Here is a 24,504-nt window from a genome sequence, read left to right on the forward strand (position 1 = left end):
TTTTAGTTAAACTTACACCAGAATCAAACCTGTTAAGAGCCTTTTCAATTTCAATGAACAGTCTGAAGAGATAGAATGCAGCCATCTTCTGAATTCCTTAGGCAGTAATAATTCATGCACTGTAGCAACAGGGACCGTTAGGCAGTACAAACTACTTCTCTCTGTAGATGTGACGTGAAGTTCAGGAAATGTCACAATGCATTTAACATCTTCAAGGAAGTGTTTAGGTGTTTCTGCAAGTAGGACTTCACTGTCTCACGCAATTGCTTTAAAGTCTGCAAAGTTCATGGATTCCCTCCTCCCAACACCTTTACAGCTGGACTCTGGTTTTGCTATGCTCTTGAGGTCAGTATGAGCTCAATTTCAGATCTAAGGTTCTAGGCAGGTTTTAGAAATGGCATGGAAATTATTTCAGTTTATCTGAATTTCAGATAATTAGGAGCCAAGAAACTGGGATTCACCTTTGTCTTTCCTATATGGTACAATGTATGATCACATGGTCAAGACAGATGCCACGATGAGAAAACGAGCATGCATCAGTACTATTCCACATTGACTAAAACTTATAATGGCTGATGTAGGATAAAACACGAGACTAAAAAAAGACTTTGTGTAATTATTGTAAATATAGTGTAATAAAAACCTCGCTTCTGAAAGTTTGAGTTGTTTCAACAATGTGTAGCAAGCATACTTGGCTATACAAAGCAAAAGCACAACTAAGTTCTCAAATTTACACAAAGTCAGATATCTGAAAGGGGATCTTTTAAAAAAAAACTTTATTTGAGAAAGGAAGAGACTTATATCAGAAGGCAAAAAAAGGGAACATACAAACAGAATATATTTACAACACAAAACAAGAGATCACCTCTAAGGGTGTAAATTATAATAAATACAGTAGATTTAAAATGTAAGAGACAATAATCAAATAGAAATGTGGTTGTTTAAACCCAGTTTTCCTTTTCACTGGTTCAAGGTATTTTCTCTATTTGACTTTTATCCAAATTTGAACGATTCTGAAATTAAAGTCGACTACTGTATTGGGGTTTCTCATCTGAATGACATTATAAAAATATCTTTTGTCTTTTGTGAATACATGTCTTTGAAGCGATATTGTACAAAAGTCTTCTCAATCACAAGTTTCTCCCCAAAGAAAATGTATTTTAAAAGATGCACTATCCCTTTTTGTTGAGGCTGAAGTTAGATTTCAAAGAAAATAAAAATCATACAGAACGGGAAAAACATATAATTTCTTTTTTATATGCTTCATTTCTTGAATGCGAATGTGATTTTTTTTAATCCACAATGGAGGAAGATTTCTGTTCAAATATGAAGCACACATAACAATCACCTGTGCTTAATAAATCTTTCCTATCTAAGAAGGCCTTTCGTATTAACAGCAACTATTTAGTATTTAGTCATTTGTTTGGAGACCTAGGAAAAAGGATAATGTATCTTTAGAAGTTGCAACATTTTATCAGAGATTCAATATATTAGAACATAATGTAAACAACACATGCTACTAACATCTTTCAGAACAATTTCTATATTTGGCAAAACAGCTATCTCTTTTGAAACAAGATACTGCACCTTAAACTACCTCAGCTTTAGAAATATAAATATTTTTAATAGAAAAAAAAACCTGACAAGGATTCCAGGTCAGTTTGGGATTATCCATATTAAAGGGGATCTTAATACAATGAATCTTTAACTAGCTTAACAAAAGTAAACCTATAAAACAAGGTAAACATATCAAAAGGGAATACGAAGGAAATGTTTCACTGGAAAGCTTCCTTAACAATTTCCCTACTCGCTTTGTTATTTTCTTTGACAATAAATCAATTCATAGAGTGCCTTTAAAAACAGAGGGAGCGCTGCCCAGTCCCCCCCCACCCCGCATTCCTCAGCACATGAATCACTTGGGCTTCCTGTTTCCACAAGGCATTTCCTGCCCCCCCCCCCTCTCAAAATCACTTTTCTGCAGGAGAACAGCGGGGACCTGACAAAGTGGAGACTTTAAATAAACAGGGCCTTGCACTGTGCCCAGCCCGCTCTGCCTGATCTCACGGCAAGGCGAAGGGACGCTGCGCGTCGGCTGCGCGCACGCGCTGCGCGTCTCCGTTTGGGCGAAATGCTCGCCCACGATCTGCAGTTTCCATTCGCCAAAGCAGCATTTTACGCACAGTTGTTGTAGTATTTGTCCGTGAGACCTCGCGGTAAAGGTTACGCGGCATTATATGATTAGACTTTATTTAAAAAGAAACAAACAGGTGACTGGATATCGGCTGGTAATGAGAACAGTTCTGTGCTTTTCTTGTGATATCCTAATAACTGGTTGGAACCTAGTGCGGCGATTTGCTTCTCGCCAGTACTTGCATCTGCTTCATTTAAGGATGTCTCTGTGGACAGTATCATCGGATAAGACAGAACGAAAAATTAACTAAGCAGTGCAAAAAAAGAAAACAATCCAATTTTTAAACAGTGCCTTGCCTTGCCTTTTTACATCCACCTTGTCTTCTTCTCGCAATTATACTTTATACACCAGCCTGGGACCACTCATATAGCAGTCAGTACCTGTCTACCAGGGAAAAAATACCCTAACGTTAACAGTGTTCAAGACCACAGTATGATACAGTATATACAGGTAGCTGAAAGCAAAAGCCAGAGGATTCAAAAATCAGAGAAGAAGAATGTCTCATCAATCAGGTCTGGAAACTAATTCCAGTAATTGCTGATCTCAACAAGCTAGGTGATACGTGTTCTCTTTCACTAGAACTAAGCGATGTAATGTAATCCTGGGCTAATACAAAGCCTATCAGCTATTACGCAAAGATTTATGTAGAATAATTGACTGCAACAGGTATTTTCTCAATTAGTGGCCGTAAGGATGAGCTTCACTATGTTTTCAGGCGTTCATACAACACTTCTGCCTTTGTTAGCTTCTTTGAACAGTAAATCAGGATTTGCTAGATCAGTGAATCAAAACACAATCGCTTATCAAAGCCTAGAAAAAGCACGTGATGTTCAGATAATCACCTTAATTACAAACCCTGGAGCTAGATCTTTGCCTATTACCTGTTGCATAAAAGCAGCTTGCTCCCCAGATTCCATTTGCTGGGTTTGAACATCCTCATCGCTGTCTGGCGGCTCCTCCTTGACTTTCACAGCCCCCGCCTGCGGTCCTATTCTGTCATCCGCACCAGCACCGCTGCTCGCGGCCCTAACACTGGCAGCGCCGGCGGGAGCTCGCTCCTCCTGCATCGAGTGGTCGCCGGGAAGCTCTTCCTCGGCTTCCTCCAGCTGACTGCCAGGCTGCTTGAGCTGCTCAATGGACTTCGAGAGCATCTGCAAAGAGAAGGGGGGGAACAGTTACTGACTCCCTTTCCCGACGCCAAGACCAAGAAGGGCTAGACTTGTGGCAACAAAATTAAAGCTTCCGCAGCAAACGCAGGTAGCTATGCATTGCTAAATTATTAATGTACAGGGAAAAAACATCCACAGTTCCTAAGCAAAAGGTTACTTGTTATTTTGCAGGAGAAAATACCATCTATGTAGACTGCGCTATACAGTAATACTAAAGTAAAAGGAAGGCAGAATAACGAAAACATTACACATCTGTTACAGCTGGTAATCAAGAGAAATTAGTCTCCCTTCATACTCTTCAAACATAAAAGCAGAAATTTAATTATATTACAGATCATTTTTCACAACACAAAGCAACAAAAGAACTCTAAGAAGTAAGAAAACTATTAATCTGGTTAATATTTTGCTACAAGTAAATTAGGGAATATTCACACAAGCTTCTCTATCAATTAAAGTATCAAGGCACTAAACGTCCGCAAAGGAGCGGTGACAAAGCGCTGCTGTCAGACACCTCTCCTGTGGCACAATGTGACTGCAACCCTGTCTGTGCGTGACTGGCAAGACTTCAGCTTTTTTCGTGCACGGTACCGGCACCCCTGCTTCAGCAGTGACGATAGGACACAGCCACCCAGACAACACTGGTTTTACTCCATCAGCTGCTATTGTTAACCTTTGCTGAGGTGCCAGATACCTCAGTGTTACAATCAAGTACTGTTTACGTTTTACTATTTAAGATGCAGCAAATGTATTCCAAAACAGTCCAAATGTAATCCAAAAAGCCAAAACTGAAAAAAATCCCCACTTTGTTGAAAGGCATGCAGATCAGACATGTGACTAGGTATCTGCAGGGTCAAGTGAGTAATTATCATTTATTCAACTGGCCCACTTGATTTCAAGCAAATACTGATTTGTATCACCAAGGCCAAATACACCGAGAGGGCAAAAAAACCCCACCTTTTTCCATTGCTCTTACATACGTTCCTCTTCCCATCTGCCTCCTCTCCCGACTACCAAGTCTTTCAAACCGAGTTTTAGCTGGTGCTATACGCTGAGTTACTGGATGGCTTCAGTACAGCTACTTCTGTCACAAACCGCTGACTCTCTAGTTTCATTCTGCTTGCTAATGCACACAGAAAAATGCCACCCTAGTGAAGGGCAGGGTTGTCATGTAAACTACGTCAAGAAGCTACAGCTGGATTCAGGAACTCCCTCAAAGTCAACGAGAAGAGTTGAAAGATCTGTTTGTGCAGTTCCAGTTGATGCTCCGATGCATGCGCCTCACATCAGTGCACCAACAAATTCCACAGTGGAAGTCTACAGGTTTGGTCACAGCAAACCTTCATTTTTGGGGAGTAATGGGAGTTTAATGCCTAACTAGAAAGAAACAAACAACGAAATCCCCTTTCATTACTGTAGTAACTGGCAAATCACAACACGTGTAGCCTGCATGCTGCAGGTGGCATGCTCTAAACTGGGGAATCCTACTGCAGCTAATGCAGACTGTTTCCCTTGATTAAACAGCATCTGGAAAATTTCTCAGATCAAACCCATAAATCTTTTCCAGTTGTTTCTCAGGGGATGACGCTGACGAAGAAGGCACTGAAGCTCACTGCCTGTATGCAGCTCGGCTACACTCCTCACTGTCGCTTAGTTAAACATCCGTGGGCGAGCCCTCTGCACTCCTCAAGAAAGAAAAGAAAGGCAGGTCTGGCTGCTTGGCTGGCTGCTAGCAAGCAAATACAAGCTGGAACATCTGTGTGACAGATAATCATAGACAGCTACAAGAGTCATTGATGCCGATCCATCTTTAAACCATTCCTTGTGCCAGTTACTTGACATCAGGTGGGTTATTCTGGAGGGGAAGCCAAGAGAAAATGAGTGCATGTCCACAGCAAAGTTAAGACACATATTTAGCTCATTACTGCTCTCCTTTCTTTCATGCTCTTTCACTTTTATGTCAGGCTCTTTCTTCTTCATGCTGCTGTATGGCACAGATCTGCTGCTGAGCTTTCTGAGGCAATGCACAACGGCCTGCAGTGTATCATCTATAAGTGGAACACCTTCAAAAAGTTTTTGCATGTAATCAGTGGAGTGATACAAGCACGCGTAAGGAGACCAGCGTGGTATTTGTGCGCGTTTCAATTTGCAGTGTTCCTGTTTTGGGGCCTGCTCCCACACCACGGAAGTCAGCAGGTGATTTTCTCCAGACTTCGGCGACAGGAAGAGCTAAACAAAATAAATTACCTAAAACTCTGTGAAATTAAAGTTTTTCTATATTTACACAGTACATTTTACAAAGTGCATTCATATCATCATTTTTACTGCAAGATCTGATTAAAAAAATCCTTTACACTGTGACTTTAACTAAGCCTCAGGCAAGGGGCTACGTAGCACCACAGTCTTGTCCTCTCATGTGATGGAGCATGATAAATGTGAGTGGATGGCATGGGAGGGTGACATGACTCACCATCTGAAAACCACTCCTGCTGCTCAGTCTGCTAAGCTGCAGCTGACTGCTTTCTCTGTATCACCACCACGCTTTCATATTTGTTTAAGAGGCTTTTCAAGGCAGCTTGGCCCTGTCTTATTGCAGTAATTACGTTAGCAGCATTACCAGGAGACTGTTCAGTTCTCCTAAGTTAGCAACATCTTATTTTACATTATATCTCCTGGTACTACCGCGGAAAATTATGTATCTGGAAACATGCAAAGACATCAGTTTAGAGTCAATATTTCTATCTTATCTATCTAAAGCTGGATTACATAGTAGAAAATCAGTCCTGCATGAAACAGTGCTCAAGTCCTTTCACTGTGCAGCTGGATACTCCTGCTTACACTTAATGTTCCAATCTTTCACTTTAAATCCTCACTTACCATTTTTTTCTGAGTTTATCCACAGGTACACACGGAGGACCTTCTCATTTTAAAGTGTATTTTTGATTTTGAAAAAGTGATTGCTTAATCTGAGTTTTAAAAAGACTACATTTAAAAATAATAATAAAACTATGATTTATTTCACTGACAAATTAGAGTTGTACAGATTGGTCTTTTTTAACCAGTACACTTTACTGTTATCACTATTCCAACTAAAGAAGTCACTCAAAAAAATGATTTCATGCTAATGTAACCTATATTTTTTTTTCCTTTTATTTTCAGGAAATTAAACTGTAAGGGATATGCATGAGCCAAAGTAAATAGTGGCAGCAGAAGAGGAACTGTTTATAGACATCAACTCTATTGCATAACTGCTAGAATCCAACCAAAAAGACATCAAACCCAATTTAACCTGCTTGCTCGTACAGAAAAATGCAAGATTAAATATAAATAACCTGGACATCAGAACAGACCATTTTACAGGTCCTTCAGTCACAGCCCTTGCCTTAATTTCTCCTATGTAATGATAACCTCTTGTAAAATACAATCTTTTAAATAAAATGTCTTTACAAGGAGACCAAGCACAAAATCCTGCAACAGCCACCCCATACATTTCCTTCCTTAATTAACTCTTCATTTTAAATACATGGCATCTGTTTCTAAGAACTCATGTATACACTTATGGAACACGCTTTTTCTCCTTCTCTCCCATGGCTGTCAGATTACTTTGGCCAGCTATGTATGTTGTTAGCTGTACTGAAGCAACTTGGCACCTGCCTACTGTTGTCTCTGTTACTCATGTAGTACAGTGTTTCTAAGGGATGTATTTATCTTTCAAAATCATTCTTCTCATTATGGCTTAAACATTAGTTCTCAATAAAGGAGAATATGCTCTGGGCATTTTTCAGTTCAAACACAGTCAACTGTTGCTATAGTTTTGTCCAAATAATCCCCTGCTATATGAAAAATATGAAAGATGAAATGTGCTACCTCTCACCTTCAGAAGATGCTAGTCAGATGCGTAAGCTGGAAAGCCAAAACCTCAGTTGTAATATGTTTAATGAAACTAGATTCATTTACTCCAGCTTCTGTATTTCACTAAATATCATTCAGAAAAGTGAATGATTAATCTGGTGTCAGCTGTACCTTTTCAATATTCCTACTGACAACAAATAATCTTCCTATTTTTTCCATCAACAAATCAACAGAAAATTCCATATTATTTTTCATTTTTTATTAACAGACATTGGTTGATTATGATCACCATCCAAAGCACTAACAAATTTTCATTTCCTATGTATTTTTTGTTATGGATTTTTTACCTCATAGTCTTGCCTGGTCAGTGGTTCCCTATACAAAGGTGCTTTAAACCAATTAACATCCTGCAATGAAAACTGAAATTAGGTACTCCTTATCTAAGCTTTAACATTATCCATACTGCTCCCACGCTTTACTGTACACACCCACTGCCCCATTATTTTAACCTTTACTACTCCAGTATAGAGGAAGATTTTACCATTGAAAACAAACTGCCAAAATGCTATGAATACATTATTTTAAGAACACATCTAGAGTTCCCAGACTGATCAAATAAAATTTTGGTCCCAGTGAAGACAGTGCTAGTTTAGCTTCAGTGAAGGCAGGCCTTTATTAATCATAAGTGACAAAAATAACCTTTAAAGACAGAGGGCTTTGTTCACATACTTTTCACATTATGATTTCTGGGTTTTTCTTGAATGCAGACCTATGCTACGGGCTTTGCACCTACATTAGTTTCATCAAAATCACCCTTTTTTCTGCAAGTGGCAGGGTCAAAGCCTTCTAGATACAGAGGTATGCAAATAACAACAAGATTTTAAGGTTTTTATTGTAGTAGCGGTCTTTTGGTACCCAAATACAAGAATTTTAACTGAGGGTTTCAGACTTTGGACTCCTTTTATTGAGCAGAATGAAGATCTGCAATGGTGATCAAAGGGCCTTATGAGGAAATAAGCTGTCATTTGAACAGAAGTATATTAAAGCTGACAATGGCAAAGCCGATCTTCCCTAAGACAAGCGGAGTTCAAGTTACTTCACATTCATTATTATTTTTTTCCCCAGAAAGCTGGGACAAGGGTTTCTACCTGCTTTTGGAGAGGACATCAACATTTGCAGAATGTTTTCAGAAGGCCAGCGTACTAGATCCCGCAGGTCTAAGTGTCCGACTTCAGTGGAGACGTATACACTTTCCCGCATCAAAAGTCTGGCATCTGACAGCTGACCAGAAATAATCCATAGGAGATCTTCTCTTTGTTACTAAGGACAGAGGCACACCTCTTGGCAATGATTTGTTTCTTTTCAGAATGGAAATGATCCAGGGGAATTCTTTACCTCTGACCCATGTTAGATTTTGCTTGTTATCACCCTCGCAGCAGCACTGGTTTGCTGCTGAAGTATACTCAGTTCTCTCAAAGAAAAGAAATGGCTTTTTAATACAAGATAAATACAAGATCAATGGGGTGGGGAGAAATTTGCTCTCTTCCTCTTTTTTTTGTTACAGCAAGATTCACCTATACGTCTGCCAAAAAGATCTGACCAAGACCAGTTTTCAGGAAGTGCTGACACATGCCACATCATCTCAGTTCAGGGCAAACATTCAAATACTAGGTTTAGTTTAAATATATTAAAGCCTTAAGTACTTGAAGTCCAAAACACAAGCTAAAAAGGAAATAGAAATGGAAAAGAAAAAGAAGGTATTAACTTGGTCTAAGCTCTTGATCATTTCATAGCCTTGTCAGCTTAAAATGGTTCTGGTCTTTCTCGTGAAAACTTTTAAGAGAATGTTTGAGTATCCCTTATTAAAAAAACCCTACATTTTTCATGACTGAAAAGGAGGGAATTATACCTCTGTGCAGATTTCATTATACAGCCTATGAACAGTAGAGTAAGGGACAGAACAATGGAAAATAACAAGTGTATGTATTCACTTGATACATGCCCAGACTTGTTCTAAGAAATTAGAAGATATTGGGTTGCTTTGCTACATGGTCTCAAATATCTACTGTTTTGAGGGTCAAGTAACTCTGCTTGGCAGAGTTTGACTGTAAAGCCATGCAAATCATATAATGAACAAATAACTTCAACTGAAAATAGAGGCAAGTTTTAAGATTGAACAAAGTATATTCCACCATGCTAGCAGAGTTCTAAAACCTTATGCAGGCACAGGTGTTCAATCTGAACCTTTAAGTTAAAGGGTTAAAGAATACAGTTTTAAATTCAGTACTTAAAAGCCACTCCCTGATTTGATCTTTTTGTACTCTCTTGTCTATGGGCTACCCTTAAATTCCAGTTTTTAAAAACCATGCTTATTCTTTTAAGTATGTAAGAAAGCCCCCTAACTTTCTGTACACTTGCAGAGCACAGATCCATGATTAAAGCACTGAGATTTTTCAGTACTATTCATCAGAATGGATCTTCTAAGAACAGTGCTGTAGAAGAACCTAGATGCCGCAGACTGTAAAGTCTGATAAACCACCCGCATCCTCAGATAACCCATTGCTTCTGTGGCTGCAGCACGATCCTACTCCTCCTTAGGTGTTTGCTGCTCTGGTGAGTTGCTGCGCTCCTGATGAAGGCTAGCTGCTCTGGGAGCAGGGATAAAAGAGACTGAGAAGCTACTGGGGCAACTGAAGTAGGTAATGGATGAAAGGCAGTAAAAGGTCCTAGGATAACCTTAAATTCCTACTAACTGCACATGTGTATAGCGTACACTGTAGAGAATAAAAGCTATGTTAACTAGATTTTAAAAGAAGGAATTGTTTTGTCTCTTTATCACAAATAACCATCTGAGAATGAAGAGAATACCATGTATTTCAAGTACGAGAGGGAGTCTCCTCAACAAATACTTTCATTGTAGTTTAACTCAGAAAAAAAATGTTGCTGAAACAAGCATTATCTCAAACCAACTGCAGTCTTTTTACTGCCTTATCCAGCCTAGCTGTTGTGAAGTGCAATGCATTCCTAGCCCTGTGTGACTAGGAATATGTTTATGCGACCCAAGTTTAATTTTCACATTCAGGACAAATGTACCTATATGCCACAGCACGTATCCTCAAATGCTATGGCAGAACTTATGTCAATAACCATATGATCGAACAAAAATATGTCAGTGGGGTGCTTTGGTTTGTAAGGAATGGATGAACTACAGTTTGTAGTTAATATCCACAAACAGCACAAAGACTCAGTACTTCACCGGTAAAAATTCTTTTCTTTCAGACAATTGAGGGCAGGTGAAATATTTTCAAAACCTGAGGCTACAAGATATACATATGCCATCTTGATTAAACATATGGAATGCATACTCAAAGAAAAGCCAACTGGAGTCCTAGTTGAGTAATCAAAACACCCAAGCTGAGAGGGGTTAACCTGCAAGGATCAGCTCTGAACTTTGAAGTTTTCTGGTCTTCATTTTTCCTAATTAAGACAAGATTTAATAACCACACCACTGTACAAACTATGTACTTAAACTCTAAGTTTGTTTCTAATTTTGTTGGGAATTCTTAGTAGATTCCAAAGAATCAGTACCCCCTGGGAAGCTCACCCAGTAAGGTGGATTGATTTTTTTTCCTTTTCTCTTAGGTACAAGGGCTGAATGCCCACTTTTCATCTTCTCTTCTTTGACGTTGCCTCTTAGGTATTTTTATTAAGTAACCCTCAAACAAAAGAAGACAACTAAAAATGCATGATTAATATCTTTGAATTACTAGAGAAGCTCCAGCAAACAACTTCTGGAAAGCTATGTAGTAAGTGCAGAAAATGTTCTCTAGATAAAAGCATTTTAATTGTGTGCATATCTTTATTTTAGAGCACGGAACAGCATCACATCTGTTGTAGAAGCATTAGCTCCTGATAAATCTATTAGATTCTGCTGCTCTTTGTTTATTAATCGATGGTCTCTTTTCTTCTTTCTCTGCAGAGTAACACCTTGTTCTGAGGGGGGGGGGGGAAGAGGGACACAATTCAACTCTGTATCTGATGTTAGCAATAGCATATTCTTCTCTTTCTCCTTATATGGTCATTTTATATCGCCTCACAGATAACAAACTTTCATGTTCCGAACTGATTTACAGACAAAAAGTTGGTTTGATAGAAGCTGATTAAAAATCTCTCCATATGTTTAACAAGTTTCTTACACAGAAAAGATAAATTTAATCAGCTGATTGAGTTTAAATGAGTTATATATTTATTCCACATACTAGTCCACAATAAGAAAGCATAAAATACAATTCAGAGGCAGCTGAATGGAATGTTGCTGAAGCTCAAAAGTGCACATTAAAAAGCTGAATAGAAATCTAGTAATCTTTAAGGCATCCTTACCGCTCAACAGGAAACCATCTGTAATTTTAACCTGCAAGATGCTTTGAACGTTATTTTCTTGAACTGTATTCTCACTGACGTCGAGTCACATTACCTTTGTACCATATTTCAGAAGCTAAAAATGAAGTTCTATATAAATGTATACATCAGCTATGCATAAATACGATACTCGTGCAAGAACCTGTCTACTGTCCACAACCACATGGCACCAAGATCTAAATTCTGTGTTAGTTCTCAACCTTTACATGTATTGGAAATTCCCTACTTCTGGAACTCACCTTATTCACGTGGATCTGCTGCTGGTACTGTTTCTGTTTCTCCAAAAATTGTTGATGTTGCTGCTGGATGACCAGCTGGGCCAGAGTACTCTGAGGAAGAGGAGCTGACTGGGTTCGGTTCAGTGGCCTGTGGCGAGGCAGTTTGTGGGCAGCTCTTATGCCAGGTGACACTCTCTCCTTTGCTGCTAAAGGAGACTGTGGATGAAGAGGAACCGCTCCTGCAAAACAGGGACATTTCACTCCCGTGTGAAGAACAACAAACTAATAGCTCTAATCGGAGAGAAAGCTTTCAGCACGAAGAGGGGTGTATATTGCAGAACTCTGCATCAGCACTGATGTGGTGGGACGTGTACCACGTGCCTCACCACGCTGGGAAGTTCAGCAGCTACAAAAGAACGTGATGAAGTAATTGTTTTCTCTTTTCTGTAATCACTGAATTCTTCCAGGCTAACAGGCTGGAGCAGAATCACTAAAGGAAACAAAAGATGCTGTCCTTTTTTCTCCCACCCTTACACTTTTCCCAACGGTTAGCATGTACGGTATCTGTATTACCACACTTAGTTTAATGGTAATACAAATGTCATTAAAAACAGCTTAAATTATTATTGTGTTGAAGTCTTGACCATTACCAGTCACAAGAAGTTTTTGTTGTCTCATTTGTTCTTTCAGTAACAGATGCTGCAAGAGAGCTTGGTGGCTGCTATTTGGCTTTCCCTCCAAAGCAACGTGAGGATGAGCTGAGGACGGAGGAATGTTCCCCCCATACTGTCCAGCCAAGGCCACTCCTTGTCTGAGCGACTGGGTCTCCCCCTTCTGCTTTTCTTTGAATGACGATGAAGCCTGTCAAAGAACAACAGCACTGGTAACTTCTTTGCATAGACCTGGCCATTTATATCCCCGCTCGATTAGATGGTCTTATGTCATACTTTTTAAATACAGACAGATGGAAAGGTTAACAACCCTATCTTACACTTTGACTGTGAGATGAAAAGGGAGGAAGAACATGCCAGTTAAATTGAACACTGTGAGAAACTAAGTAATGAAACCACTCAAAAAAAATCAGTAATAAAAGCCAAAGCATAAGGAACTACTAGTTAGAACATTATTAATGAAAAGACAGGACTTATCCTTAAAATTCCTACAGACCTTCCCACAGCCTCCTGCACAGGAAAACACGGGATCAGAGGAAATAGTTTCCACTGAGTTTGGAATAGACAAAGCTTGGTTTTCCACATAACTTTCCATCAGACAGCAAGCCAATCAGCAAAACAAAATAATTACCTGTAGTAGTGGGAAGCTATTACTTTTCCTGGAGCACTCCCTGACTCCCTGAAGGACAGCACAAATATAAGTTTTACCCTTTGCAAAGTAAATTTATATAGTTAAACTCTCATCTATAGATTCATCAAGAGCTATTGTACGTGTGTGGCATTTTGAAGTGCCCTTATAGATTGCACAGTTATTGATTTAAAGCTGTTGGAAGTTTTGGCCCTTCAGCATTGCAAATGTACTTTCTATTTCTCTGTTCCTGTCTAGTTTAAAAAAAAAAATTTTCTTAAAACAGCAGTTAAAGTAGAATAACAATTTTTACAGCAAGAATAATAACCTAACAGAAATAAGCATGTTGAGGCTTGCAGATAATCAATTCTGTTATGTCAAGGCAAAACCAGTATCTCCGATAATCTAATTTCCAACCAAGGTTTTCACTAGTATTTTTTGGGTGTATGCTTACTTCACACTCTGCTATCACCCTTTCCTGAAAAACAAACACTAAAATAAACTTTACATTCAATTTGCAACTGCTTATTCTGGTAACAGAAATAAAAATCACTTGCATAAATCAATCCCTTTGTTTTTTCTAATGCCAAAAGTAATATTTGGTGCTAGCTGGCCACATCAAAAGCTCATATGATTTGAGTGAGAAAATTAAACATATTTTCATTTACATTTTAATGTCATAAAGTTACTTTGAAGCTAGTTACATTTTTTTGTGAAATAGCTAAGAAATTTTTGATATCGTCTGGAAAAGTAAGCACTACTTTTCACGATCAGTTCAATTTTTCCATCCCTTAAAAACAATAATTTGCTTATAAATATCTCATGAAAGGCTTCTAGAGAACTGATTTAAAGCTTACACAATTTTCTTTGTGAAGTTTTATACCTGATGTTAAAATGTTGGATTGCAGCAATATATTATTGGTGAGAACAGTAAATGTACTGAAAAAGCCATAAAATAACATGAAACTTTAAATTGAATCTACATCTAGCACTGGAATTAAGTAGTGCTTACTACAAACCATAGTGGATTGTATAGATTTATCTTTTTTTAACACCACGGAAAGCTGTGCTTACACCCCTATTATTTTTATGGAAACTACCAATTCACGTTCTAAGAAATTTAAATTGCTAAAATTTCTTCAGAATTTATACACTGTTGTATAGAACCACCATATAACTTATCTCCGTATTTTTACATCTTTTGCTGGAAATCAGAAGAGGTAAGTTTTGACCTGTGGCAAAATTTTCAGGTATTTTACTGAGCCTCAGATTTCACCTCTGGGTTACTGTAACTTTGACCAAGTGATGATAACTTAGACCAAGTGATGAGATCTAAAGATCCTCATCCATCAGCATGGATTTCCATACATACATTTCATATATTAATATAACACTTAGCTCTAAATAAAGGTGATTGCTGCAGACTGAACAAAGGGCATATTCATATAACTTGGCATTAAAATATTAAGCGTTGTTCACATCTCACCGATTTTATTCATCTGATTGATAGCACACTCCTCAAATAACAAACTTAGCTGCAGGAATACCAGATTCTTCCCCTACTATGCTCCAGCCCAGCTTAGGTTGCTACTGGAATCGCATAAAAAATTTCACTCACCAGGTAGGGGTGATCATATAATTTGACTTTCATATTAATGATCTCCTCATATACTTCTCACCATGTCTGAAATCTGTTATCCGATTTGCAGACATAAATGCAATGCATGTGGCCCATACTTAGCTAAGCTCCACATTAGCAGTTGTTTATTTTCAATTAAGAATGATTATTGCTTTCAAGTTGTGCCCTTAAATGTTCAGACGCTGCCCAATGCAAAGAAAGATCTGGTTCCTACTCTGAATTGCTTATGTTCCAAAATGCTAAAAAAAAAAAAAAAAGAATAGGCAGAAAGCAGGTTTTCTGGATGTAAAAACAGACAGGAAGGCTTGAGACTGGTCACTTACACTGATTTGAGGTTGTACTGCTGGAAGCCCCAAGGTAATGTTGGGCAGAGATGGAGATGTGTACAGAATCAAAAAGTTCACTGATTCATCCTGTATCAAAGGGCGTTGCTGTGAAACCAGATGCTGGAATAAAGGGGAAAACAACAGAAGTATAATCTCCAAGCTTTTTATCTTGGTTACTTCATCCTTGTTCTCCCGCTACATTGAAAGTCAGTTAATGTATCATGCATTGGTTTGCATCCCATTGGGGTTCCAGATAAGGAAAAGTACTGTCCCTGTGAAATAGATGTTGATATTTCTTTTCTTAAGAAAACAACTGATACATGTCTGGGATTATTCCTGGGTTAGTAAATCAAATTCCCATGCAAAACCGAAATCTTGAGGATTCCTGGACCATCTCTTCTCATCAACTCAACATCAGTTCTTCTCATCAACTGCACTTTCACTACCAGAAACTCAGTTAGAACTTAGCCAATGAATTAAGGAGTACCTCTAGCTGAAATAAAGGTGTCATGAATATGGATATATTAGACCTTTACTTTACTGAGGTTATTACAATGTGTGTTGCAAGGTATGAAATGTGGTTTCTACCTAGTCCATGTATTTTCTTACCCAGATTGTGATATGGGGATGTTTCAGGCACATTATTTACTTCCATTGATATGGGAATTTTGCGTAGAAAGCACGCAGACTGCAACATCTGCCTTCAAAAAAAAAAAAGTACCATCTCTCTCTATGTATGCATATATACAAAACCAGCATCCTATCATTTTCTGATGGTGGGATACCCCTCACTGCCTTCCTAATTCCCCTCAGGTTAAAATCTTTAACACATCTTTTGAAGCCTTGTAATACAATTTTCCAGGATACGGAATTGCTGATATATTTTTAATTACTGTCAAGTAAAACCAGACATTCTACAAAGATCACCCTCTGCCTTTCCATTCTAGATTCATTGGGAAGAAACATAAAAAGTTACATTACCACAACAGGAATCTTTTTGAAGCCTTTGCCTCTCTGCTTTAACAGTCATGTTTTTCAACATGTGGTCTAGTATAGTTGCTTGAATTACATTTTCTGTTTAACTCTTGCTTCCCTCCCAGAACTTTAACACAATAAGAGCTACAAAGGTCTTATTAGACTTAGGAACTCTGGCATGATATGGTCCCCAAGGGAACAACATCCTTGAAAAAGAATACCCTGTGTAACAGTATGACACAGTGACTGCTTTCTTCCCAAACAAAAAGCATATGGGACTCCAATAATAGACCACCTCCAAGAGGGATACTGCACACTCGGGCTTTGACTAAAGTAAATATAATAACTTGTCAAGCATGTTGTGGAGAGCTGTAGATTTTCCCCTGGACAAACCTGGAATATCAATTAACTCTGTAAAATACTTTCTGCTAATACAATGCAACTTCAGACCATCAATGAAAAGTGGTTAAGCGCAAAAACACAGGATGTTATTCCAAAACATAACCTTCCTCATAAAGTTTGTTTGGAGATACGACCTATCACTAAGACAATAACAGCAGAAGTCTATCTCTGCAATTTTCTTTTGGTACCCAGGGAATGTCAACAGATAGCATACAAAACAAAGAAGCTCCACTTGTATATTACATTAATTCCTGGCTAACAGTGTCTTGCCTTGACAATATCCACCTTTGACCATGAATAAAACCAAGTATGTCAAGATTAGGGAGATATTATTGAGGGAGACTACAAAGATTTAACTGAAAACGGACACTGTAGCAGTTCTAATTGCTTCCTAGAATATAATCAAAGTTGTAGCAACCACAGCATCTATACAGAGCCACTTCAGAAATGCACATTTCATTTTTGGTTTTCAGTATGCCACTATTACTTTCTAAGAGTTGAAGTAACAAACATAACAGTGACCAGGTGTCCAGCAGTAAAGCACATTCCCATATTAAGGACAGGCATGATTGTTTCATGAGGCTGAATCAATCACGTTATGTACCACAGGAGTTTAATTTTGAAAACAGTAATTTATTAATAAGAACATTTCCATCCAATTTTTCATACTGCTAATAATCAGTAATTTTTATTTGGGGAGGTAACTGATTTTTAAAAATATATTCAGTTGATGTTAGCCTAAGTGTCAGTTAAACCTCATGTCCCAAAGTAAGTTTAGTAGCCCACCTGCATAGATTAGGGTCCTGCATATGCTGAGGCACAAATGCATGACCCCAGCTGTGGCTTCTCTTTTTACATAGTTGACCGTATCTCAAAATGGTGGCACCTACTGGAGTTGCCACTAGTGTCATCTGGCAGCACAACGGCTAAGCCATGGTCCTCCTCCTACAGCAGGCTTGATGGTTTGGATTGGCACCTAAATTACCTCAAAAAGCAACCGCCCTGCTTGCTCTTTTATGTACTTACTCACCGGGTCCATGGATCCTGCCTCCTGATGCCTAAAATACCCTACCAACAGAGTTACCCTCTTTCTTAAAACAGACTACAATAACTAAATGTAACAGTACATGACGATCACCAAGTAACTATAACTAGTTCTTATACTTCTGTTTTGGTACTGAGACCTGCTGAGAAGCAGGAACACCTACGTCATCTGTGCGTGTTTATATGCACATTAGAAGGAGAAGAGGAAACGGTCTGGCTTTAGTAGTTTTAAATTGTGAAGCTACAGTAAGGTTGTCAAAGCTTTGAATATTCACAATTACATTCTTATTTCTTAAGGCTTTTGGAGTGGGTTTTTTGCTAATTAATTAGACTCTCTTCACATACCCTTGAAGCAAAACTCACCAGCTGGTCAGAAACCTACACATTTTGCCAACAGCCACTTGCAAAGAGCACCTCAAAGAGCTGAGTATTAGAAACACAGTGCTATGGGGTTGCACAAATCAAGTATGTGTTTAGCTGCCATGCATGTCATATACGTCTCCTGTACAACCAGGCAATATTCCAGGAAATGCTGCTCTTGCAAAGCACAAAAGAAAGAGAAGGAAAATGATCTGAAGCCTGCTTACACCAACTGGAAACTTTCCATTGCATTCAACGGCTTTTGACCAGGCTGTGGATGCCTAATATTAATCACTGCACAAGACTAAGGCAGGTTGTCCCTCTGAACTCAAGGGATGTGCTGCCCATGGGCTCAATCCTGCATACGTTTCTCATGCAAGTAAGATTCAGCCCCGGCACAGCAGGTGACCTGAAAGTGTATGTCATGCTACCAGAGACAAATAGCTACTGCGGTGAACCTTGATGATACTGGAGACAACTGGGCCTAACAAAAACAGCATTTTATTTATAAGGTGCAATTAAAATCCTGAGTGTAACTTCCAAGTTTCATATAATGAGACTAGTGTTTTAAGAAATGGTACTGAAAGTATCATTAAGGGAAGTGTGATAGTAAAAGATTATCTGCAAAAATGTAGCATTTGCAGTGCACCTTTGTTCATTCAGAAAAATGTAAATACCTACCCACCAGACTGTCTGCTCCGGAGGGTAAACCACTTAAAAGTCTCACTATTCAAATGGATATGGCAAAAATACTCTAAAAATCAGTTTCATTACCGATAATGCTCTAATTCTGTTTATGCACTAGAGTGTAATCATTTACAGTATTGACTCATGTTTTACTGGTGAATGGCTCTCTGTCATAGCAACCTGTTTTCCCCCATCAAAAAGTGTTTTATTTGCTGCCATGAAACTGCGGCTATCCACCCACTCAGATATGAGCACAACACTTACTGCAAATGTCACAACAACCATTATGAAACAACAGCAATGTGAGTCATGCGGGATTACAGCAAAACAAGTGATATTTTGGTTGATTTTGGAACACTTATCCTATTATTAGAAACTTCTGTACTTTGTGTATGTGATGAAAAATTGATTAGATACATAGCCTTCGAGAGCTGGCAGCTAACGCTAAACTAGAAAAGAGATACACAGCGGTTTGGTTGCTGTTAAACTACCAAAGAAAATCCCACTGAAATCACAATGCACTGAAGTTGAGATTTATGGAAAAATGTTTCAGCCCACAGGACCACAGTATTAACAGTCAAGTAACCAGAGAGGTAAAGAAATCCCCATCTGGATCCAGAAATGGAAGTCAGTAGTTTCAGCTTCTTAGCACACTTCCAGTGAGCTAAGTGACCAACTCCAGCACGCAGAGTCCAACTTCTAAAGGAACTTTTTAGGCTCATTTGGGCATCTGTGATGGGTATGGCGGGGCTACAACTTCTGACGTCTGGCACAGTAAAGGCAAATGACATGCAATGTGGTGTTCTATTAATAAACAGAATATAACTCTGCTGGTTCTTGCTACTACCTTTCCAAATCTCCCCAGAGAGAGACTGCCAGCCTGACCACATTGTATGCATGTGTAATGGTGGTTCAACACTGTGAGCTAGTGTCCAGAAACTGTAACATGCAAAGTACCAAGCACCGTATATCAGTCTGTGAGACTGTTCCCTTTGCATTTTGTAGTATCCTCAAGTCAATACAAGATCCATTTGGACAAGATTTCCTGTTCAATACAGCACTAACATCCACATATTACAATCTTTCATCTAAAACATTCCCAATATTGAAACGTAGCATTTAATTCTACTGAACTAGGATCTGATCTAATCCTAATGATGGATCTTACTCTGCATCATTTAAATTTCTTTGCAATCACATACAGAGGGGCTATGAGGCAAGACCACATGTTAGCCATCAATGCAATTTTTTTTCCTTTTTGGTTACGGGCCAGAGAGAGGCTACTAATCAGTGTGCAGAGGTCACCCACCTGCCCCCTGGATCATAGTTCACACACACAATTAATTCATTATGGGGAAAAGTCACTGCTGGAGGTTGAACTGCCCATTCCAGGTTTTTTTGAGGTGCATGTCCTGCCACTGACCTGGAGAAATAGCTCCATTAGCTGAAACTCTGTTAAACCACATTTTCTTATGCAATTTTTCTTACATGAACAGTATAAACCAACAATTCATAGAAAACTTCCAGACCAGGAATTGCTGTAAGTACAGGCACTGGATACAGAATATTGTGGAATCTGAATCTCTCTTAGTTGCATTGGTTTGTTGTCCTTTTGCAATATTGCCACCGAAAGCATGGCTTAGGCACGTCATCTGTGCTAAATGAGGTTCATCACAACTGATTTACCATCTGCATTCCTGTTGTTATAGGCACGTACGTACGAAACGGAGTAAGGAGTAGTTAAGACTCCTTCCGTGTACAATCTCACTTTACAAAACAAGTATCCAAGACTCCTGGCATGTCAGTTATGTTGGTAAGTACTGCCCTGTTAAGAGAACTGAGGTACAGTAAAATAAATGGCAGATGTAAAAAAGGATTTAGTCACCTAACTCCTGTACCGTAATTAAACAGATCTACTTCAGCAGCCATCTGAACTCGTAAGTGTTAGAGTCACCAATGCCTGAATCACTCATTTACATGTCAAAGATCATCAGCGTTCAGCACTGTGCACCTCTTCAGGTTATCACAGAAGGTAATATTCTGCAACACAGAGGCTTCCAAGTTCCTTCCATAGCTCCCTCCCACTCTTCCAGTAGCATTACTGCTGCTTTTGTTTGGACTTTTGTTACCACAGAGTCTCCTGAACATGCATTTCATATATGAAGATGTATCTCATATATGACATACTCTGACGTCAGCCTGCAGTGGCCTGGTATTCCTAACAATTAGATCTTCTGCAACCACTCTGCTTGTCAGTATGATCAAATTGAAGTTTCAAATCTCTCCAGTCTAGAAATTTGAGGAATTATTACCCATTAAAGAGAAAGAATTTTACCTCAGCTTGAATGCTACTTGGCAAAACTGAGGTTTCATTCTCCGTTACACTGCTGGTTGGACCATTGCTTGGGGAACTGGGACCTGATCCAGGGGAGCTGCTACTGACTGAGGATTCTGAAAAACAGATTAAGCATACGTGAATTTCACACTGGAACGGAACACATCATCTTGATTAATTGTATACTTTTTATGGCACAGGGTTTTTTTGCTGTTGAAAAGTATCTATCAGATATGCTGTCTACTCATGTCAAAGATTTTTAATTCATCCTCCATTTCTTTTCATTATCTTTTTGCAGTGCTAACAAGGAAAGATACTCATGGTCTTTCCCCTTCTGATTCATCTGCTTCACAAAGGAAGAATTTACTATTTTTTTTTCCCACAAGGATAGTACAATACTCAGTATCAGGCAGAGGTACAGACATAGAACTTGTAATGAGTAAAAAGAAAAGAAAGTCTTCTCTTTTAAATTGCAAAAAGTCCTGCCTCTGTAAGAGATCAAAATGACGGAGATAGCAGGCTTGCAAAGGTCATGATAACATGTCATCAATTCACGAGGCCTACTGCCATCTCCCTTCTGTTTAGAGGGGATGAGCCCGTTGCGGGCTAATCATTATATACACAAGTAATATACACCACTTTCACTACCTCTTTGGCACAAATTTGAAGAAGTATTTACACCATACAAAAATCTTAAAATAGCATTTGAAAGGCTGTATGTTATCTTGATTTAAAATTTCCTGAGTTCCGTCTAAGATAAAGGGGAAGAGGATGATCTCATTGTGTGTTGTTGTATAGAGTTATACTAATCCTACAACAATACACCTTACATTTATGCAATGGAAACAGTTAACAAGATTAAAGATGGAAGAGCGCAGCATTAGTAGAGGTAAGCCTGTTTCATGTGACAGCTTTCAAAATAAAGAACTCAAGAAGTTAAAGTAATTAATATCTAAATGTGGCAGTAACTATTCTACGGTCACTTCTTTGCTGCTTCACTCTTTCTGTCTAAGTTCACAGGCAAAAATACATCCTCACTTTGAAATTACCAGGAGATTTCCAAGCTGTTTCTTGGAACAGCTCTGTTGCTCTCTCCTACTAGAACTGTCTTCGATTTAATGAAGTGAATCCGTACCCAGCCATGCTAACTGGCCATGTAAAGTTCTTGCATCAGATTCTCACCAGTTTTCATACAAGAGCAGAAACATAAACTCATTCTTTTTTCTCTTTTTTTTTTTTTTTTTTTTAATTACAGTAGCACTTTTTGTATAAATAGGCATTTAAATGTAGGGCTACTTTCAGTTAAAAGGAGAAAAAGGCTTCAGCCAGAAATGTTTGATCAGGGAAGTTTCGACTACGAAATGTGTAAAATGTCATACAGCTGACATTAATAATTATAATATGTCATACAGCTGATATTAATAATTATAATAGCAATCTGTAAGCCTCTGAATTATTCAGAGCTAGGAAGATAACACATTTATTTTCAGGTTTCTGCTCTTTCATTGGCTGCAGAAGAAAATTCCTGGGATAAGTATTTCACTTTATACCTTACCTGTGAGCTTGCAAAATATAAAGAAATCGGCTAAAACTACGGAAGTGGAGATCAAGAATCTCATAAGAGCTTCATCAAATGCAAACAATAAATTAGCTGTAAAAAATTCCAATTTGGAAATTATTTACAGGGAAATTACCTTATTTAGTTACTTTCATACTTACATTCACATCCGAGTCCCAGTTTTACACATGACATACTGTGAAAATTTGTCACAAGAATTGCATGTGTGAGGACACTGACATGAATTTTCATGTTGTGTTATATATCCATCTTGGTGTGACATAATTCTGATATACCGAGCGAATTCAGATACAAGTGTGACAGACTAGTAACAGTTGGTTGCATCAATGTATGGCCTGGTTGTAACATCACTTGAAAAAACCATGAAGTTATCAAATATTGATGCAAAGTCAAAGCAAGAAACATGAGATTGAGGCCAAATATTGTACATGCTTTTTTTTCTATCATAGCAACAGATAAGGCCTTAGCAGCATACTAATCCTAATGACTAAAAATGAGAAGATTTTAGGCTGTTTGGGAACTCAGGTGCAATTCTGCAGAATAATTAATGTGACAAAATATACCACTCTGCAATACCACACATGTGAAAGAAAGCCTTAGCACTTCTTCAGTTCAAGACCAGCAAAAATATTGAAAACAAATACTACTTGATGACAAATTTTTACTTTGCTTTTTTTCTGCTTTTATATGCATAATTATCTGTTTTTACATGCTAAAAGTTCCCTTTCAATTACTAAGAATACTTACGAGCTGCTATGACCAACAACATGCCCCTGAATATTTAAATGTTTCAACCCTTTCTTCTCAAAAAATAGCTTAGTGAGCCCATATACCAAAACCAACTGATCTTGACATTTTCAAACAAGAGAAACCAGAGGGACAGGGCCAGACACAAGACTCCAAAATGTCCCTGATTAACCTAAGTAATACCAGATAGGTGTTTTTGCGTTTGCTATTAGCATCTGCATTTTCCATGGGGGATGGGAAGTGGGAGATGCAAGACCCAAAATCTTGTCCACGTACAGAAGACACAAATTAAGGGAGGAGACTATTCTTGTTTTCTCCTTTGATGTCCCTTGCCACCAACAGTCTTCCACTTATTTGTTCTTGTACTTGCTGTTGTAAAGTACAGGTTTCCAAGTTGGTTTGAAAGTATGGCTTTCAAATTGACAATGACTTCTTAGTTAAGCGGTAGAAAGCTGTAGATTACAAGCTATTTATACACAACCACTTATTCAGTATGGTTTTCTTAGCAGCAGCAGAAAAAAAAAGACAAGTTTTTTGTTTAGCAGTTTTAATTCCAAAATACCACCACTATTCTGTGAGCAGTCACAGCTGATACAGAATTTCTCCATGCTTAATTACCTGTCACCTCGAAGAGTCGCTTCTTGAATGAACTGACAACATTTCCATCCTTCCTCCTGAGTAAAGGACTGCTTCTCCTTTCTGTCACCTTTTGTTTTAACCGTGACCGTACCTTCAAATTGGGCTCTGAAGCTGGAAATGAAGAGAAGAAAACAAACGATTACAAATCAAATTACTGCTTTGTGTCAGACACTGCTGACATTCCCTGGAGGACCTCATATGATCCAAGGAAGGCTTGGATGCAGAGATTTTACTGCCCATCCTCCCCAGCCATCCTGCTGCTCCTCATATAACTCCATTTAAATTGGAGACTAGGAAAGAGAGGAAGAGAGCTGAAAAGCTTCAGATCCCAGTATTATTCATCCTATTTCAGCTCTAAAGTTACACATTAATTATTTTTAATATCATAAGTACTAATAAGAGATGAATGCAACTTTTATTCTACGTCATTTTTATCTCTCTTGTAGGTGAAAATTTGGATGGAAACACAGCTTGGAACTTGGAACCTTATAACTGGATTATGGTCTGATGACAGAAATAGAGAGAAGCCTCCACTGGTGCCTTTTGATTTCTCTCAGAAATATAAATTATGACAAGCCTTGCTGGCAGAACATTTCTTGGTCAGCAATTTTAGGCCCAGAACTTCA

General features: G+C 38.5%; 1 protein-coding gene across 17 annotated transcripts in view; it reads right to left on the reverse strand.

The window, feature by feature from the left end:
• Positions 1–24,504, reverse strand: part of HDAC9 (histone deacetylase 9) — a 499,199-nt gene that overhangs the window by 195,149 nt on the left and 279,546 nt on the right. For 12 of the 17 annotated variants that reach the window (XM_075419200.1, XM_075419199.1, XM_075419193.1 and 9 more), the window contains 7 exons: positions 23,858–23,989; positions 20,914–21,029; positions 15,108–15,230; positions 13,149–13,196; positions 12,497–12,707; positions 11,868–12,085; positions 3,073–3,342 (listed from right to left, as the gene is read on the reverse strand). In XM_075419200.1, coding sequence (XP_075275315.1) covers positions 3,073–3,342; positions 11,868–12,085; positions 12,497–12,707; positions 13,149–13,196; positions 15,108–15,230; positions 20,914–21,029; positions 23,858–23,989 — 1,118 coding nt within the window. Of the gene's footprint in view, positions 1–759; positions 3,343–11,867; positions 12,086–12,496; positions 12,708–13,148; positions 13,197–15,107; positions 15,231–20,913; positions 21,030–23,857; positions 23,990–24,504 lie in introns of those variants that run through there. The other 5 variants (XM_075419197.1, XM_075419198.1, XM_075419196.1 and 2 more) reach the window with 3 other exon arrangements.

This window comes from Opisthocomus hoazin, chromosome 4, assembly GCF_030867145.1.
Source record: "Opisthocomus hoazin isolate bOpiHoa1 chromosome 4, bOpiHoa1.hap1, whole genome shotgun sequence".
Taxonomy (NCBI): domain Eukaryota; kingdom Metazoa; phylum Chordata; class Aves; order Opisthocomiformes; family Opisthocomidae; genus Opisthocomus; species Opisthocomus hoazin.